The following is a 19,066-nucleotide window of genomic DNA, read 5'->3' as shown; positions in this document are numbered from 1 at the left end:
CAGAAGGAGATAAGAGAACCAGTTTAAGCCAGCTGTACTCAGCTTCTCTGAAGGAATAACCCAAAGACCATGAACCTTCATCTTGTTTCTTTCACAAAGAGAAGGTTCCAGAACCCTCTTGAATGAATTATAACAGGAAAGATCTCTACACATCAGATCAATGCTTTCTGCACTAAGAAATGCAGACTGACACCTTTGACCCTTCTGGGTGGGGCTGATGGGAGTCCAGCAACATCTGGAGGCCAACAGTTCCCTCTGCCCTGACCTAGGCCTTGTAGGACGACCTAGACTTGGACCAGTTAGGGCAGGCATGGGGACCTTGACTCACCAAGGGTTCCATATTTGCCTGCAAGACCCTTTTTGTGGAACCATGCCCCACTGTCAACCAGGTGACATCACCTTGATGGGTGGGTTTGATGGACGCGGGGGATTGCAGCAGAAATCAGGGTTGAAACCCTCCTGCTCCACCCATCAGCGGATGGGGAGTTCAATCCTGCTTGGTCACTGTCTCCCCTCACTCGCCAACTTTAACAGGTGGGCGGAACAACCCACATGCCAATCACCTGATGTTAGACAGGTCCCACCTGTCAAAATTGACTTATGTTGGTGGGGCCCATAAATGTTCCCCACCCACTGGTCTAAGGCGTTTGGCAGTCCCATATGGTGCATCTGACAGACTTAATCCCAACACTTGGTGACTGGATTATATTCTGCCCCCTTTTGCTGCTCTCAGCTGCTAAATACTTGCCCTATTCCCCTAACAATTGGTACTGGGACTGACCCAGGTGTGGGTGACATTGATGGCAGATCACTTAAAGCACATGGTTAAACTACAGTTCCCAGGATTCTTTAGGGGGAAGTCATGTACTTTAGATGTGTCTTGGATGAGCTGTAACTGTACTCGAGTGAGCACAGACATACTAGGAAAAGCACATCCATCACCAGAATGCTCACCCTTTCTCTGAAGCTTCATCACCATATGCGTATACCAACAAACTGAATGTTGGCTCAGTCTTACCCCATCCTCTGCTGTTTGGGCAGCCTGCCTGTCTCTTTGTTCATTTTTAAAAGCATCTCATGAATGCTCATGGGTGCATGCATTCATCTGTTGCCTACAGCTGGCTTCTGCTGCAAACTTGCAGAAGCGTGAGTTATTGGGGTTCTGCTTAGAGTTTGACCCTGGAGAGAAAGAGGTACCGTTGCAATAAACCCAATAAGGGCTTAAAGCAGGCTTCCTCAACCTCAGCCCTCCAGTTGTTTTGAGACTACAATTCCCATCATCTCTGACCACTGGTCCTGCTAGCTAGGGATCATGGGAGTTGCAGGCCAAAAACATCTGCCTGGCTTAAAGTCACTGTAAATGTGTGACATTGACATGGCCAAGGTCATTTAGTTCATAATGATACTGGGGGCTGTGTGTAAGCTAGGCTTTTGAAAACAACACCTTCCCCACCCAGTTCTGCACCGGGAAAAGGCACTGTGTGAATTAAAATAAGTGAAAATATCCTTAATGTGCCTATTTTACATCATTCCCCTGCTAGCCACAGGGAACACAAGGGACTTTTAGGGCCACTATAAATCCTACTCAATGTGAATTCCAGCTTTCAAGTTAGCGAGAAACTGCACCATTGCCTCCAGGTTTGTCATAAGGCCTAGAATCTTGGAAATCAAATGTTCAGGAACATGAACTCCCCACCTGGCAGAAAGCTCAACTTGCAAGGAACCTGAAATACACATGTTCCTGATGAAGGTTCGCTCTCCTTCCTTTCTGCAGCTGAGCCCTCTCCTCTTTCTCTTTCTCTCACAGCGAATGCCCGACAGGCCGATTCCTGGCAACGCTATGCCAAGGTATGGAAACCCCGAACCCTCCCAAGGGGACCGTCTTGATCCACCTGGCTGTGTACAGGTCTCTCTCTCTCTCTCTCTCTCTCTCTCTCTCTCTCTCTCTCTCTCTGCCTGCTATCTTGAAGTTCCTCTAACTCTTTCCCAAGTCTCCTTCTGTTGTTCAAATGCCATTAACAGCTTTTCATTTTCTTCTTCTGACCTGCTCACACCTAAACACCCCTTGGGACAGTGGAGGCTGTTCTGTTAGCGCAAATACAGTACGCACCGCCAGCCTCAGCAAGCCCCCACCTGCCTGCCTTCTTATTTCCAACCAAACCGGGAAGTCCAGAAGGTGGCCCTGACTGCCAGCGGCCAGCATCCTCCTCCTCAGTCTCATTGCTGCCCTTGTAGAAATCATCAGGGAGGACAGGGGCAAAACCACAACTGACATTGGCTCTCTGGCTCCACCTACAGTTGGACTCCTTGCCTTCCACCCTACCAGCCCCAACAAGCACCAGCCATCACTGCCTTTTTAGTTTACTGGCCTTGGTGCTAATGCGAATGTGATCTCATGAAAGCAGACAGAAACTTGCATCAGAACGAGGAAAGAAAGGCAAGGTCAGCTCTAGCTTTGAGGAAGCCATCTGCAGTGTGTCCTCTGGTGGGCTCCTCTGTTGCCAGCAGGTTTACCCATTAGGAGTGGGTCAATGCCTGGCAGCAGCCATTTAAATTTCCCACAATGCCCCTGACGGCTCTGATGACCTTGTGTGAAATAGAAATCGTGAGTGCCAGTCAGTCAGTGTGTGCGTGAAATTAAAGGGAGCTCAGGGCAGGTGGTGACACTCAGCCCAGCCAGGAACCCCAGTAACTGCCCCCCAAAAGCTGTGTGGTGAAGCTGGGACTGGATAAAGGTTCTAGAAATCTACGGACTCATTAGTTGCCAGTAAATGTTAGAAACCTACATTGCCTCTTATCGAGGAATGGCTAAGGAAATACTGTGTGAAGCTTAGGGATGGCAGTCAACACCCTGAGATGGCAGAGAAAACATGGCCTCTGTTTATTGGTCCACCCAATAAACGTGGCCATTTGGCATTTCGTTTTTAAGCTTGCTTGCCTTTTGTGTGGTAACTCTGCCAAGCAGTGCTACAGTTCCCAATGTTCCCTGAGAAGAGGGCTTGATGGTTAAACTATTCTGGGAGCTGTAGTTCTCTGAGGGGGAATGCAGGTCTCCTAATTACTCTTCGGCACCCTCAACAAATGACAGGGCCTAGAATTCTCTGTGGGAAACCATGACTTAGGACAGGGCGTGCCGCGGGGCTCAGCTGCCCTACAGATGGGGGGGAGGCAGCGGGCGGACAGTGCGGAGCCTGCGGGCGCCTGAGATGTGTGGCTTGGGCATGCTGCAGACCCTGCGGTGAGTGCTGCCTGCTATTTTGCCACCTCCCTCAGGGTGACACCCAGGGTGGCCCGTACCCCCGCACTCCCCTTCCTATGCCCCTGTGTGGCCCATGGCACGCTCTTCATGCAGCAGAATGAGGTGGCAGGATTCTGAGGCAGGGGTTTGCATTGTACTATTTCAGGCAGGAGGAGGTGGATACCACTTAAGAATGCTCCCTGAAATAAAAACTTGAGATGGCAAGTTGAAAACAAAAACACAGGCCTATCCCATCAGGGAGAAAACTTCTAACCCAGCTGCTCCCTGTTGCACTAGTTTTCTACTTGTGGGGATGTTGTGGTTTTTTATGTGCTTAGCATTAATAAAAGCCCCCCCCCCCAAACCCCAACAACACCTGATGTGGTACAGGCCATATCCAGATAACTCTGGTCTCTGCCACTAATATGTTGGCGTGTGCTGAGGTAAGGGCAAGGAGGAGCCTGGTCCAAACAGGGTCTGCTCCCTTCACATTGGCACATGTGGAGATGGCTGAAACAGTTGAATAATACCAAACCACTGAACATCCACACCACTGAAACACTTGAATAATAAGGAAATGTCTCATTTGTGGGCAGCAGAGGCTGTGACTGGGGCAGGTCTGTGAATTATTTTGATGGCATGCAAGGGTTGTGTGAACCTCCCCTCTGCATTATGTAGCGTACAGGAGGTAGCCATGACCACCAACTAGGATTACTTTAAGAGAGGATTAGACGAACTTGGGGATGTTTACAAGGCTTTCATTAGCTACTAGGCCATTGGAACCAAAGTTGGTGTGCATGTTCATGACAGTATTCTGCAGGTCAGGTATGAAACTCAGCTCAAACCCATAGATCTGATTTTGTTCTTTACTCTGCAGCAATTGTGGGAATGGGATAGACTCTTAAAAAAAAATGTATCTCAAATCCTAGAGGGTAGCCAGGAAATGGCCCCCAGTTTTAAGTGACGTTACCTGATCACCTGAGGTGTTTTTAGCCAGATCCTGCCCCTTGAAGAACTCATGCCTGTTGTGTTCTTTGCAGACTGTGGACGTAGAAAGTTGTCCGTGGACCGCATTGTGGGAGGACAGGACGCCAGCTTGGGCAAATGGCCATGGCAAGTCAGCCTGCGCTATGATGGGACGCACCTTTGCGGTGGCTCCATCATCTCCAATGAGTGGGTTATCACGGCTGCACACTGCTTCCCAGAGTAAGCCCCTGCCATATCTGTGTTTGCTATTGTGATGGCTCCCAACTTGGTAAGGTTGCTCCTCTCAGGGCTTGCCCTGATGTTTTAGAGTGTTTACTAGGATGTGTGAACCCATCTGAAGGTAGCTCTGTTCAGGGAAGTTTCTAATGGTTGATGTCTTACTGTGTTTTTAATATTTTGTTGGGAGCTGCCCAGAGTGCTTGGGGCAACCCAGTCAGATGGGTGATATATTATTAATATTAATAACAACAGCAACATGAAAAATTGAACTGAATGGCCTCAGTTGGCTTCAGTTTTAATTTGTTCCAAAACAGATGTGATTAGAAATGAACGAATCATGGAATTGAAGAGTAGGAAGGGACTCCAAGAGTCATCGAGTCCAACCCTCTGCAATGCAGGAATCTCAACTAGATCATACATTACAGATGGCCACCCAACATCTGCTTAAAAACCTCCAATGCCCAAGATGCCACCACCTTCAGAGGGAGTCTATTCCATGGCTGAACAGCTCTTATTGTCAGAACGTTCTTCCTGGTGTTTAGTCAGAATCTTCTTTCTTGTACAGTGGACGCTCGGGTTGCGAACATGATCCGTGCAGGAGGCAAGTTCGCAACCCGCAGTGCTGCGCATGCGCGGGTTGCGATTCAGTACTTCTGCGCATGTGCAAAGCACGATTTTACACTTCTGTGCATGTGAGACTGCTGAAACCCGGAAGCAACCCGTTCCGGTACTTCCGGGTTTTGGCACGTCCGTAACCCGAAGAAATGCAACCTGAAGTGTCTGTAACCTGAGGTATGACAGTAACTTGAATCCATTGGTCTGGGTCCTAGCCTTCAGAGCAGGACAAAACAAGTTTGCTGCATCTACCATGTGGCAGCACTTGAGATATTTAGCTCTTTACCAGGCTAAACATACCCAACTCCCTCAACTGTTCCTCATAAGGCTTGGTTTCCAGACCCTTTATCATGTTGGTTGCCCTCCTCTGCACCTGTTCCAGCTTGCCATTATCCTTAAATTGTGGCACCCAGAACTGGATACAGTCTTCCAGATGTGGTCTGAGCAAGGTGGAAGAGAGTGGGACTATTATTTCCCCTGATTGGGATACCAGAATAGCATTAGCTTTTTTTTTTTTGCTGCTGCTGCACCACGCTGTTGACTCATGTTAAGCATGTGATCTACTAAGACCCCTAGATCCTATTCACATGTACTACTGTCAATCCAGGTGTACAAATATGTTCGTTCTGTTGGAGGTTTTCCCACTGGCATCTGGTAGGCCTCTGTGAGAACAGGATGCTGGACTGGATGGGCCACTGGCCTGATCCAGCAACCTCTTCTCATTCACACCCACCCACAAGCCACCAACAACCCTGGCAATGTTGTATAGCTGTCCTCCTCCAATCTCTTTCTGTGTCTTAGGCTGATAGCTCAGTTGGTAGAGCATGAGACTCTTAATCTCAGGGCCATGGGTTCGAGGCCCCACGTTGGGCAAAATATTCTAGCATTGCAGGGGATTGGCCTAGATGGCCCTTGCATTCCCTTCCACCTCTATGATTAATTTCGATTTTGATTTCAACAAGTCTCCCCCATCTCTCTGCAGGAGGAATCGAGCACCAAGCAGGTGGCGGGTGTTTGTGGGAGCCGTTTCCCAGCGCTCTGCTAAGGGGCTGCAGGTGGGTGTGACAAGCGTCGTGTACCACGGTGGCTACCAGCCCTTCCTGGATCCCAACAGCGAGGAGAATAGCAATGACATCGCCCTGATGCACTTGGCAACGCCCCTTTCCTTTAACGGTGAGAATGTGGTGTCAGGAAGGTGGTTTGGGGAAAGAGTTATTAAGAGCCTGTGGGGCAGGGGTGGGGAATCCACCCAGGGAGGAGGGGAGAGGGAAGTTGGGCAGGAAGAAATGTGCTGATGGAGCGATCATAATAGTGCAGTGTTGAGATCCATCCATAGATTCCCAAGCCACACCAGTTATGAGGTTGCTAGCATGATTATATAGCATCTCACCTGCCTTGCAACCTTATGATGAAGGGTAAGGGAGAAATCGGAGGAAGGAAGGAATGTACACTTGCATGTCCTATGGGGCTGCGATGTACCGCAATGCAGAACTTGCCTTTCAAAGTAAGGTGAAGGTTGCGCCCAAGCTTCAACTTGGGGCAACCACAGCAGAAAAAAGTTAACTCTGCATTCAAAGCCAGTGTTGGGGTTCAACATCTTATGGGTGATGGGCCTGGGCACCTGCACACTGGCAGTGCCAAGCAGCCAGCTGAGTTTTTTGGCTTTCAGGAGAGTGGATGGGTGACAGTATGAGCAACCACAGCTGTCAGAAGAGGCAACAGCCACCATCACCTGCTCTCTCTCCTGCAGGATGTCTGTTTGTGGGAGACTGATTGTGCCTTCCCCAAACTCCCTTTCCCCCTCTGGAAAAAAAGAGGAGTCAGCCCAGTGCATAATATTCATGTTTCTGAGTGTGTATGTGAGAGACAGAAAAGAAAAACCCATGGATGTGAGTGACCCAGAAGCTAGGAGGCAGGATGAAAAAATTCATTTGCCTTTTGACAATACTTTTCTCCCCACAGAATATATCCAGCCCATCTGCCTGCCAGCTTTGGGGCAGCCTTTGGTGGACGGCAAGATCTGTATCGTTACTGGCTGGGGCAACACCCAGTACTATGGTAAGTACCTCTTGCCACTGCTAAGATGGCAGCAGCTCTTGCAAGCTGTGTTGTGTATCCTTCCCGCTTCTTATGCAAGTACAGAAATGGCTGTGGGCTGCATCATTCCCCTGATAACCTCAGAATTCTGTCGGTTCTTTTTTTTAAAAAAGCTGCGAGGCTTCAAGGCAGGTTTAATTGATGTGGGCCATTCCTTAAAAAAAAACAACAACCCAGAAGCCAAAGGGAGAACTGATGTAAGGGCCAATAAAAGCAGAATACAAAGCAAGTAGATGTGGGCTTGCTTGCTTCCCCCCCAGTGTCTTTTAGGTTGCGGAACTTAGCCCGCCATGATACAGAATCCCTGTAATTTTGACTATTTCCCCTGCTTATATGCAGACGACATACAGCTCTGGTTACAGGCAGGTGAGATGAAAAGTGGTGTTCCAGTTGCAGCCCCTTGCATCACTCTGAGCTGCCCATTTTGGCAGCTGTTGCTGCTTCTACTGGGAGTTAATCCCATAGTGTTAACAATGCCCTGTATTCCAGTACAGAAACTGTTCTTAACCTGAGGTACCACTTTAGCTAATGGGGCCTCCTGCTGCCGGCACGCCGTGATTTCTGTTCTCATCCTGAAGCAAAGTTCTTAACCTGAGGTACTATTTCTGGGTTAGCAGAGTCTGTAACCTGAAGCGTCTGTAACCTGAGGCACCACTGTATTGTGAGGAAGGGGGATAAACTTCTCTCTGCCTACGTTCTCCACATTGACCCCTTTCCTCGTTGCACTTCCTTGTGGAAGCGAGCATCGCTCTGTGGTGGAGCACACTTTCCGTGTGCAGAAGGCCTCAGCTTCAAACCCTGGCATCTCCAAGGATCAAGGGAGCAGGCAATAGGAAAGACCTCTGCCAGAAGTACCGGAGACCTGCTGCCAGCCAGAGCTGACTGCACTGGGTCAGTGGACAGATAAGTCCAACCTGTTTACTAAGCCTGCTTTCCTATGGCACTCGGTTCTTCCGCTTTGTAGGGCAACAGTCTGACGTGCTGCAAGAAGCCAGCGTGCCCATCATCAGCACCAGTGTCTGCAACAGCCCCGACTACTATGGCAGCCAGATCAGGCCCAGGATGTTCTGCGCTGGCTTTGCTGCCGGCGGAACAGATGCCTGCCAGGTAGGTTGTGCTGGGCAGTGGGCAAGGGCAGGGCTGGGGAGGCAAGGGAATATAAGTTATTGAAGGTGGGCGAGGTGTGGTGGACTGCATTTAGAAAGAGAGAGCAAGGTGTGGGTGTTTGGCAGAGGTGGAGAACATTTGGTCATCCAGATTTGGCTGGTCTGCATCATTCATCATCCTTGACCATAAGCCACTCTGGCTGGAGCTGACGGGAATCCTGGGGGGTTGGGATGGTACAAATTCCCTCATCTTTAGTGTTTAGTAGACTATTTGCTGAACAGCAAAGCAGAGCAGGATGCATGGTGAATTTGTTCAGACACAAAGTGACCCAGGCAAAAAATATCATGGGGCTTAGGCCAACAAATCACATTTCTTCCCTACAAGGTTTATCCCTTCAATTATCTTAGATGCTTTTTCTAATGTGTGTGTGTGTTTTATGAGCAAGAGGTAAAGGACAGCCAGCGTTGTTTCTGCCAGTTGGCTTCTCTGCCCGCTAGAATGGAGGGCAAAGGGCTTTTAAACCCATTCTTCTCCCTGTGAAGAGCGACAGAGGCTCAGTCAGAATTTTGTAGTGCTCTAGCTGTTGAACTTTGGCCTGCACGGGATAACATGTTTGCTATGGGAATGTTTTTCTTCTGTTTGAAAAAACAAAAACAAAAACCATAATGGCGGCCATGAGGGTTTCAGATTAGGATCATGGGGTTGTGACAGGGCATTAAAATTATAGATTAGGTTTAAAAAATGTAGCACATGTACAAGTTGATCAGACCTGCACACATAGCTAGTAGGAGATTATTAAATAGCTTTATTGGTTACAAATGCCTGATTGGAGCTGGAATGAGGCATATAACATCCCTGGGGAACATGAATGATGGGGGGAAAGGGGTTTACTCTTTCCCTGTGCCATTTCCCGGCTGAAAATTGTCCCTCCAGAACTTAATTCTTGCCCTCAAAGGCACCACTGCAGTTCCAACCCACAGCTGTGGGCTTTGATTGGCCTGTGTTTCTGCTTCAGCACCCTGGCCTTACCTGGTCCACATTTCTAGTTAGAGTGCTATACTATAATTATAATAAGAATAAGATTAAGAATAAAAAATTATTTATATCCCACCCATCTGGCTGGGTTTCCCCAGCCACTCTGGGCGGCTCACAGCAGAATATTAAGAATACGACAAAACATCAAACATTAATAACTTCCCAATACAAGGCTGCCTTCAGATGTCTTCTAAAAGTCAGATAGTTGTTTATTTCCTTGACATCTGATGGGAGGGTGTTCCACAGGGAGGGCACCACTACCGAGAAGGCCCTCTGCCTGGTTCCCTATAACCTCACTTCTCGCAGTGAGGGAACCACCAGAAGGCCCTCGGAGCCGGACGTCAGGGTCTGGGCTGGATGATGGAGGTGGAGATGCTCCTTCAGGTATACTGAGCCGAGGCCATTTTGGGCTTTAAAGGTCAACACCAACTCTTTTGACTTGTGCTTGGAAACGTACTGGGAGCCAATGTAGGTCTTTCAGGACCGGTGTTACATGGTCTTGGCAGCCACTCCCAGTCACCAGTCTTGCCGCTGCATTCTGGATTAGTTGCAGTTTCCGGGTCACCTTCAAAGGTAGCCCCACGTAGAGCGCGTTGCAGTAGTCTAAGCGGGAGATAACCAGAGCCTGGTGGAATGAGCAAGGGTTGTAACTCCTGCTTTCTTCTGCCTGACAGGGTGACAGCGGCGGCCCCTTTGTGTGTGAGGATGGCATCTCCCGGACTTCCCGCTGGAGGCTCTGTGGCATTGTGAGCTGGGGCACCGGCTGTGCCCTGGCCAATAAACCAGGGGTCTACACAAAGGTCAATGACTTTCAAGGGTGGATCTATCGTGCCATGAAGGTAAAGGGCACCCGGGGCAGTTGGGTGAATCAGTTGCAGGAAAAGCAACAGGGAGAGGCTTGCGGCACCCTAAAAGTTAATTCAGCGGTTGGCAGCCTTTTGGGGATGGTGCTTGTGCAATGGGAACGGAGGCAACTGGCTGACAGGCAGTGACTCCAAGCCTCCTTTCTGCAGGGATCAGTTGCACTAGTGAGTGGGAAGTCAGGTCATGCAGCCAATTCAGGAAGATTGAAGGCGATGACTTTTGCTATGCCCTGCCTTAGGCAGGTGTCAGCTGTGATATCGAGTTTCTGATAGGTATCTCGGCAGCTTAGCCGATCCCAGAAGGTTGATCTCAATCAGCTGACTGCCTCCCTTGCCATTGCACAATTGGGGATGCGCTTTAAGGCTCCTGGTTGTGCCTAGGAAGACCTGTCTACCTGCCAAACAACCAACATCATCACCATCGTATATTTATATGCCACCTATTTGTCTGGGTTGCCCGCGCCACTCTGAGCAGAATTGAACAAATTATGAAACCATGGTAAAGCATCAAACATTAAAAACTTCCCTATACAGGGCTGCCTTCAGATATTTTCTAAAAGTCAGATAATTGTTTATTTCTGATGGGAAGGCGTTCCACAGGGTGCCTGGTTCCCTGTAACTTCAGGGAAGAGCCAATGTGGTATAGTGGTTAAGAGCAGTAGACTCGTAATCTGGTGAACCGGGTTCATGTCTCTGCTCCTACACATGCAGCTGCTGGGTGACCTGGTCTAGTCGCACTTCTCTGAAGTCTCTCAGCCCCACTCACCTCTCAGAGTGTTTGTTGTGGGGGAGGAAGGGAAAGGAGAATGTTAGCTGCTTTGAGACTCCTTCGGGTAGCGATAAAGCAGGATATCAAATCCAAACTCTTTTTCTTGCAATGCGGGAACTGCTAGAAGGCCCTTGGAGGTGGTTGTCAGTGTCTGGGCTGAACGATGGGGGTGGAGATGCTCCTTCAGGTATACAGGGCTGAAACCATTTAGGGCTTTAAAGGTCAGCACCAACACTTTGAACTGTGCTTGGAAACGTACTGGGATGTCACATAAAATGTCAAGCGTAGGGCAGGTTGGTGTGGTTTGAGGGGAAATGGCCTTGTGGGCCAAACTGAGACCCACACTGGGCCTGATTAGGCCAGTCGGAGGTTCCAAACCCTGTGTTACAACATCCACTGGTTAACTGGTATCCAATGTAAAAGATCTCAAGTGAGCACATAACCAGTGCATTGCTGTGGAAAGGCAAGGGAACACCTCTCCTGTCCTCCCAGCACATCTGTCTGTCTGAAGGCCCCAGAAAGATGCACAGCCTGCCTCTCCTTTTGTTTCCCCTCCTGCAGACTCACTCCCATGCCAGTGGAATGGTGATCCAGGACTGAAGCCCCGGAAGAGCGATGCTGAGCCGTCTCCGCCTCGCCAACCTCCCCCCTTCCAGTGTGAGACTGCTGCTTTAAACAAAATGGGGTGGGGTGGGGCAGAAATGACATTTTACAGAGAACAAACATTGTCCCATCCAACTGTGTGCTCTGGCATAGCCTCGTGGAATAGGGCAGGGGAGCCCTTCTACACTGTGAAGTCACCGCTCCTTGCTGGCCCTTTAAACATCTGCCAATATGATGCCTTTGCTTTGCCAGCCTATCAAAGGGGTGCTTCTGGTTCTTTAATGGCCCATCTAGGAATGAGGGTCGGCCTTGCTTCCCAGGACACCTGCGACTGGCTAATCTGTGGTTGCTTTGGTGTGGCTCATTACCCAGATCACACGAACGTGAGACCCTTAAAGCATTGAATTCTGGCAGGTCAAGAATTTCAAAAGTAAAGGCCCAATCCTTGGAAGTTTTCCCCAGCTATAAAGAAGGGCAGAAGCTGCATTTAAAGGGAACCCCCACAGCAACTTCTCACACTACCCCAGGTTACACTCAGGATGGATGAAACCATCATGATTTCTGACTTGAAACTGGGGTGTCCTGATTGTCCTGATTTCAAGGCTTGGTCCCCCCCCAGTTCCGCCCCAGCAGCGAATCCTGGCTCCCTGCCCCTTGCAACATGGCAGCCAGCTACGAGCTTGGCAGTGCGGCTTGATGATGTCATTTCCCAGGATGCTGCTGGAAGCTGAGACACACACACAGAGACAGAGAGGCGGAGCATGGGCTTAAAAGGGCTGTGGTGCAGATTGGAGCCAGCAGCGGTGGGGGAGAGTCTTGAGCTGCTAGCAGGGTGGGGAAGAGGTCGGTGGGAAAAGGAATGGAGGGCTTGGTGCCCGGGGCTAGGGTCCCGCCCAGTAACTTGCGAGGTGGCAGCAGTGCCTCTGAGCATGTACAGAATGCACACATGCATATTTCTACCCCTCCTCCCACTCCCCCCCCCAGCCAGAAACGCCTTGCATTCCTCAGATGAAAATGGCCTGATTTCCATCTGAGGAATATCGGAGGGTATGCCCCAAGCCTTGTTCTGTGGACCTTTGGCTCTCAGGTGATTTTGTCAGGTGATTTCTCTAGGTCATTGGTCTCCAAATGGTAGGTTGCACCCTAAGATGAGATTGGTTGTGCAAGTGATACCACCACCATTTTCGTACATTTAAAAAAAAATTGTTTTAAAGAGCAAATGTCGTAAGACAGACCTGGAGACCATATGTGTTGTGTTATACCATGAATAACAGAACTTACCACAGGAGGGCTCAGGTCTAGAAGGGGAAACAGTTGAACCGACGACAGGAAGTCTTAAGGAGGAGATACTCCCTTACTGCAGTTTGCTAAGGGCAAATTTGGAACACAATAGAAGCAGCCCCATGCAGAGGGGGTAGGGCGTTGGGTTCCCTTGCCCTGGGTCTCAGAGGGCTAAGCCAGCCAGTGCCACCCCCCTCCCCCTGCCAGGGACTGGCTGCTGTTTTGTTTGAGTTTATGACTCAAGACTTCCGCCCCAGGCCTCAGACATGGGCCTGAGCAAAAGAGTCTACTTCCACTTACCTGAAGTTTGCAAGCATTTTTAGGGAAACTGACAGGACCAATAGAAAGCGGGCCCATGTTTTATATGAGGGCAAAATATCAATATCTGACCCAAAGAGCCTCATTTGGAGTCCAGGGAGGATATCACTGAGGGTCGGATACCCTCCGCCAGTCTCCCGTTTCCCTTCAGGATGGGAAGATGTCAGGAAGGATTGACCGGCTGTTCTGTGCATTTTCCATCTGTCCTTTTAACAAGATGGAGTACATTTTGGGGAGGGCTTTATTAGGGTACTTTTAGCCCTCCAGTACAGACTTAAGAGTTATGTTTGTATATTCCGTTGAGGATCTGTTGCTGTCCCCACTCTAGCATTGTCCACAGGTGAAAATAGCCGCCAATAATGTTGAATCTGACGGTTTTCCTCCATCACACGCACATTGTAGACTTGGAAAAAAAAGCCTAGCACAGATATCTTCTGGTATTACTCTGTTATTGTCTACATACAGAATGGGTGTACTCTATCTCTGCATCCCCAGGATAAACAAATCTGTTGTATGCACTGGGAAATTAAGAACCAGAAACTGCTTCAGTTTCGTATTAGAAGTTCCATTAAGGATTATTTTGGGTCTGTACACAAGTGATACACCGGCCTTCCCAAACCTGATAACCTCCATAAGCTTTGGACTACATTTCCCACCATGCCTGAGCCCAATGCCCCTGGTGGCTGATGGGAGTTGTAGTCTAGTCCAATGCATCTGCAGAGCACCAGGAAGGCTGTTGGAATCAAATGGTAACTTCTCACTTTCTTGACATTCCGATGAATGTACAAGCACCCAGCTGTCCAAAAGCAACTGTACATCTTTAGCATAGCCATGCGCACACTCACACTTATTGATTTGGTGGTAATTTGTAAGTTACTGGCTGGGCTGATCAGATACATTTGATGCCGTGACCAAAAAAGAAGAAGCTGAAATAAAAACATGTGGTTCACCTATCATAGAATCATAGCAATGCAGAGTTGGAAGGGACCCTGAGTGTCACCTAATTCAACTCCCTGCAATGCAGGAATCCACAGCCAGCTCTGGGTGGGCTTGAACCAACCTTCTGGCTGACAGCCAGATGCACTAACCCATTGCGCCACTGGAGCATATGAAGAAGCCCTGCTGGCTCAGGTCAAGGGCCAGTTATCCAGCATTTCCCCCACCTCACGGTGGCCACACAGCTGCCTGAGGGGAGCCCATGTGCAAGGCCTGAGGGCAATGGTGCTCTCCACACTTGTGATTCTCAGTAGCTGTTATTCAGAGGCATGCTGCTGCCTTCAGCATTGGAGGAGCACAACCTTTGTGGCCTTATCCTCCACAGAGTTGCCTACATACAGTAATAACCCATCTGGGGCCAGGAAGTATCCCAGAACAGTCCTCTATTATGTCTTCTGATACTGTAAATAGATAACTATGTTGGGTCTCCTTTGGGACCATGGATCAGTTCACTTAGCTTGTATATATTTGTGTAATTATGTCAATTACAGTAAATAAAACCTGTTTTGATTATAGATGGCTCTTGGAGTATTTCGCAGACTTTTTAGGATCCCCCTCCAAGGCTCAAACAAGGAGCTTCCTGACTTGCACATTAGTATTGTGTCTCTTGTTGTTGGGAGTGCAGAATGAGGGCCACTGTCCCCTCCCCCCAGCAAAATACACCATTTTGAATACCTGCAAAATTCAATGCTGCTCTAGTATCCTGCAAGGAAGGATGGGCAGCAAGTGTTAATTCACAGTAGTGGGAGGGAAGCTTTTACAGTGGTACCTCAGGTTAAAAACTTAATTCATTCTGAAGGTCTGTTCTTAACCTGAAACTGCTCTTAACCTGAGGTACCACTTCCCGCTGCTGCCGTGGCGCGATTTCTGTTCTTATCCTGAAGCAAAGTTTTTAACCTGAGGTACTATTTCTGCGTTATCGGAGTCTGTAACTTGAAGCGTCTGTAACCCGAGGTACCACTGTATAGAGGGAGAAAATCCCCCATTCTGCACCAGAAAACAAATCACAACTGAACACCATTGCATGGGATCAGGGCCATAGCTAGGGGGTGGTGAGGTGTGCCTCTGCCAGGGGCGCACATGAGGGGGAGGGCACAAAATCGGCTTAAAGATATGTCCATAAATATGTCTATAAATAAAAATATTTGTTATTGCTTCATAAGAAAAGGTTTTAAATAGAGGGTGAATTGAATGAGTGGAAGGGGGGGGTATTGGAGGAGAGGTGGAAAGAAGAGCTAATTTGTCCATGGATAAGGGGCACAATCTGGATAGTTCTGCCAGGGGCGCAAGATCACCCAGCTACGGCTCTGCATGGGATGCCAATAATCTGTTTGCCGATGGCAGGAGCTGGGCAGATAGATGATGGAGAAAGGATTTGTGAGGCCCACAGCTAGTTGAGAAGATGTACAGGCTAACACCAGGCCCCTGCCCCCTTGTAGAAGCAACTGTCTTTAAAAGACTGCTTTGAGAGGTACTTTCCTTAAAGACTAGGCCCCACCAGGGTTAAAAGGCCAGCCTGCCTGCCTGGGATGGCACAAAAGGGATGGACTGGGTGGCTCTGTGCCAGCACAGCTGTGCCCACCAGAGGACTTGCTGAAGCACCATTCCAGGTCAGAGACTGTTTGTGTTTGTGAGTGTTAAGCCAGAGATACAGAACAGAGATGTAGCTAGCAGGGCCGGTTCACCCATGAAGTGATGTCATGTGCCCCCCCCCCAGGATCCATGGGGGACAGCAAATGTGGCCCCCACGGCTGCTGTGGTTGTTGCAGCTGCAGCCACTGTATCTCCAGCTGTTGCTGCTTTCCCACACTGGTGAGTATTGAAGTGTATATCGAATGAGAGAGGCACTACATACATCAGCAGGACAGTTTATGCAGTGGCCTTTGCAAACTATGATTGTCGGCAGCACAATTTTCTAATTTGTTTCAGGCGCCAAAATGTCTTGGGCGAGCCCTGGTTGCTAATACTCTATCCATCCTGCTGTTCCCCAGAGGCTCTTGAAAGAGTCAGTGTAGAGATCCCACCAGAACAGAACAAAACAAACCAAACAACAGAAAAACACCTCTTCAAGTGGGCGGAGAAGAACATTCTGCCGATCAAATCCGAACACGTCGCCAGGATGGAAAACGAGGCAGATTGGCTCAGCTGGCAAACCATCTCAGAGGTGGAATGCAAACTCCACCCCTGCCGACTTCCAACAGATAGTGGAAGACTTCGGAGAACCAGGCGTGGTTCTGTTTGTCACCCCACTGAACACTTAGATAAACAGATTCGTGTCTCGCTTCCACTCACAAGAAGTGCAGGGAATGAACTTGGGAACAACCGATTGGCTACCGGGGACGCTATATGGTCCCCGCCCCACATTCAGCCTTCTGGCAAGGACAAAAAATATCCTTGAAAAATATCCTTAAAAAATAAATTAAGAGAAAATGAAATAAAACAAGCAAGAGATGACTCTTCCCTCCTACTGGTCTGCAATGACAAAAAAGTCCTTGCTGGGCTTACCTGCAAAGCACAGGGCTGCAGTGGAGCAATTTCAGTAAAAAGGAAGACATGCCAAGTCTCTTACTGCTGATGTGCTACTGTGCACAGCAGCTAAAGTGTAGCAATTTAGTTTGTGCAACAAAGGGAGAAACTTTCCTCCCTAGCTTGGTTGGGGAAAGGTGAGGATTAAAGGGCTGTTTTGGAGGTTGTAAAAGGTTAAAGTTCCCCAAGAGCCCGGTCCTTTAGGGTAGTGGCCTGATAAAATGGAGCGGGAAAGAAGAAAGGGACATCTAGAGTGGGAGTTTGGGAAACTGTCATCAAGAAGCACTCCAAGATAAAGAAAACATAGAAAAATAAGTTGCAGCCAAATCCAATTCAATCCAAAGTAAAAGCAAGGAAATCCAGAAAGGAAAAAAGTAAGAGAGCTTCAGCACACGAGGACCTTCCTTTCTAGCTGGTAGGCAGTCAGTCTTGGATGTGGTGAATCCTTTCATGGGGTAATGTTGTGGGATTTCAATACCAATGCCAAGACTTCCTCAAATGGACCAGCTGGGGACTTCATGGCCTCCATGACAACCATGGTGTTGTCTCAGTACTTCTGTGGTCTAATCAGAACTCCTCCTCATGCAAAAAGCTGGTTCTGGGTCATGATCAGGACCATAGCAGGTGTCTGGGAGGGATGAAACTCCTCTACCCACCCTCTCTGCCTGAAATTTGCAAAAGCAAAATATTGCGTAAAGCAGGTTATTAAAGTAGCATGCTGTTTGATCCCAACAGATTTATCCAAAGTCTCCTTGATCAGCTACATCATGCATTGATAGCTCCCATTAGCAGCAGGGAGGGGTGAGAAACCAAATCCTTTTCTGATTTAAAGGTGAGCCTACAAAATTCACATTTTTCGCAAATGGGCAATTTCCTGAATTTTGCAACACAGTTCTGCATCCAAGTAATGTAGACAAAAATGCGTTCACTAGGATAAAGAGTGCATCTTGTGAGTCTTAGAATCCTAGAATCATAGAGTTGGAAGAGACCACAAGGGCCATCGAGTCCAACCCCCTGCCAAGCAGGAAACACCATCAGAGCACTCCTGACATATGGTTGTCAAGCCTCTGCTTAAAGACCTCCAAAGAAGGAGACTCCACCACACTCCTTGGCAGCAAATTCCACTGTCAAACAGCTCTTACTGTCACGAAGTTCTTCCTAATGTTTAGGTGGAATCTTCTTTCTTGTAGTTTGGATCCATTGCTCCGTGTCCGCTTCTCTGGAGCAGCAGAAAACAACCTTCCTCCCTCCTCTATGTGACATCCTTTTATATATTTGAACATGGCTATCATATCACCCCTTACCCTCCTCTTCTCCAGGCTAAACATGCCCAGCTCCCTTAGCCGTTCCTCATAAGGCATCGTTTCCAGGCCTTTGACCATTTTGGTTGCCCTCCTCTGGACCCGTTCCAGTTTGTCAGTGTCCTTCTTGAACTGTGGTGCCCAGAAATGGACACAGTACTCCAGGTGAGGTCTGACCAGAGCAGAATACAGTGGCACTATTACTTCCCTTGATCTAGATGCTATACTCCTATTGATGCAGCCCAGAATTGCATTGGCTTTTTTAGCTGCCGCGTCACACTGTTGGCTCATGTCAAGTTTGTGGTCAACCAAGACTCCTAGATCCTTTTCACATGTACTGCTCTCAAGCCAGGTGTCACCCATCTTGTATTTGTGCCTCTCATTTTTTTTGCCCAAGTGCAATACTTTACATTTCTCCCTGTTAAAATTCATCTTGTTTGTTTTGGCCCAGTTCTCTAATCTGTCAAGGTCGTTTTGAAGTGTGATCCTGTCCTCTGGGGTGTTAGCCACCCCTCCCAGTTTGGTGTCATCTGCAAATTTGATCAGGATGCCCTTGAGTCCATCATCCAAGTCGTTGATAAAGATGTTGAATAACATCTTGTAGAACCTGTCTAGCAGTCAGGCCTCTTCCCCCTCACCTGGGAGGGTGGGGCCCTGACTGACCAAAGCTAGAAAAGACGGAGGCTGTTCAGCACCTTGAATACCATCTTGTCTGTGGGTCCTGATTGACTGACTGACTGACTGACTGTAGCTTTGGAAGCTGAGCTGGCTGAATAGATCTTTGGGTTGGGGTATGCTGGTTTCGGTGTTGTTATCACGGCCCCAGCTATCTAAAGTTTTTAACCGCTTTAATTAATTTTAATTGTTTTAACTGGGTTTTATCTTGCATGCATTTAAGTACAGGTAGAATTCTATGGTACGTGGTGGCGGTGGATCTTTGGGGTCCATAAGGGTGGGAGATTGTGGATGCCCCAAAGAACCAAACGTGTGCCCTCTGGTGTACAAAAGCCCCGTTTTTTTTAACTTCTTATTTGGAGGTCCTGATGCAGATTCTAAGCCTGCCGTGTTGTAGCTAGACAAAAAGTTAATGTATGTTTTTGCTGTCTTCTAA

At 48.5% G+C, this 19,066-nt stretch overlaps 2 protein-coding genes across 3 annotated transcripts in view; both read left to right on the top strand.

Moving 5' to 3' along the window:
* HPN (hepsin) overlaps nt 1-14,643 on the top strand; it is a 32,961-nt gene extending 18,318 nt beyond the window's left edge. For both annotated transcript variants that reach the window (XM_083627598.1, XM_083627597.1), the window contains exons 7-13: nt 1,808-1,848; nt 4,279-4,444; nt 6,042-6,232; nt 7,022-7,117; nt 8,121-8,263; nt 9,973-10,137; nt 11,492-14,643. In XM_083627598.1, coding sequence (XP_083483724.1) covers nt 1,808-1,848; nt 4,279-4,444; nt 6,042-6,232; nt 7,022-7,117; nt 8,121-8,263; nt 9,973-10,137; nt 11,492-11,530 — 841 coding nt within the window. In that variant the 3' untranslated portion in view covers nt 11,531-14,643. The remainder of the gene's footprint in view (nt 1-1,807; nt 1,849-4,278; nt 4,445-6,041; nt 6,233-7,021; nt 7,118-8,120; nt 8,264-9,972; nt 10,138-11,491) is intronic.
* The window catches only part of LOC310769052 (membrane-spanning 4-domains subfamily A member 4A-like), a 639,318-nt gene that overhangs the window by 198,599 nt on the left and 421,653 nt on the right, over nt 1-19,066 (top strand). The gene's annotated exons all lie outside the window — the stretch shown is intronic.

This window comes from Podarcis filfolensis (assembly GCF_964270895.1).
Source record: "Podarcis filfolensis genome assembly, chromosome: 8".
Classification (NCBI taxonomy): domain Eukaryota; kingdom Metazoa; phylum Chordata; class Lepidosauria; order Squamata; family Lacertidae; genus Podarcis; species Podarcis filfolensis.
Note: the sequence above shows the minus strand (reverse complement) of the source record. Positions and strands in the feature narration are given on the sequence as shown.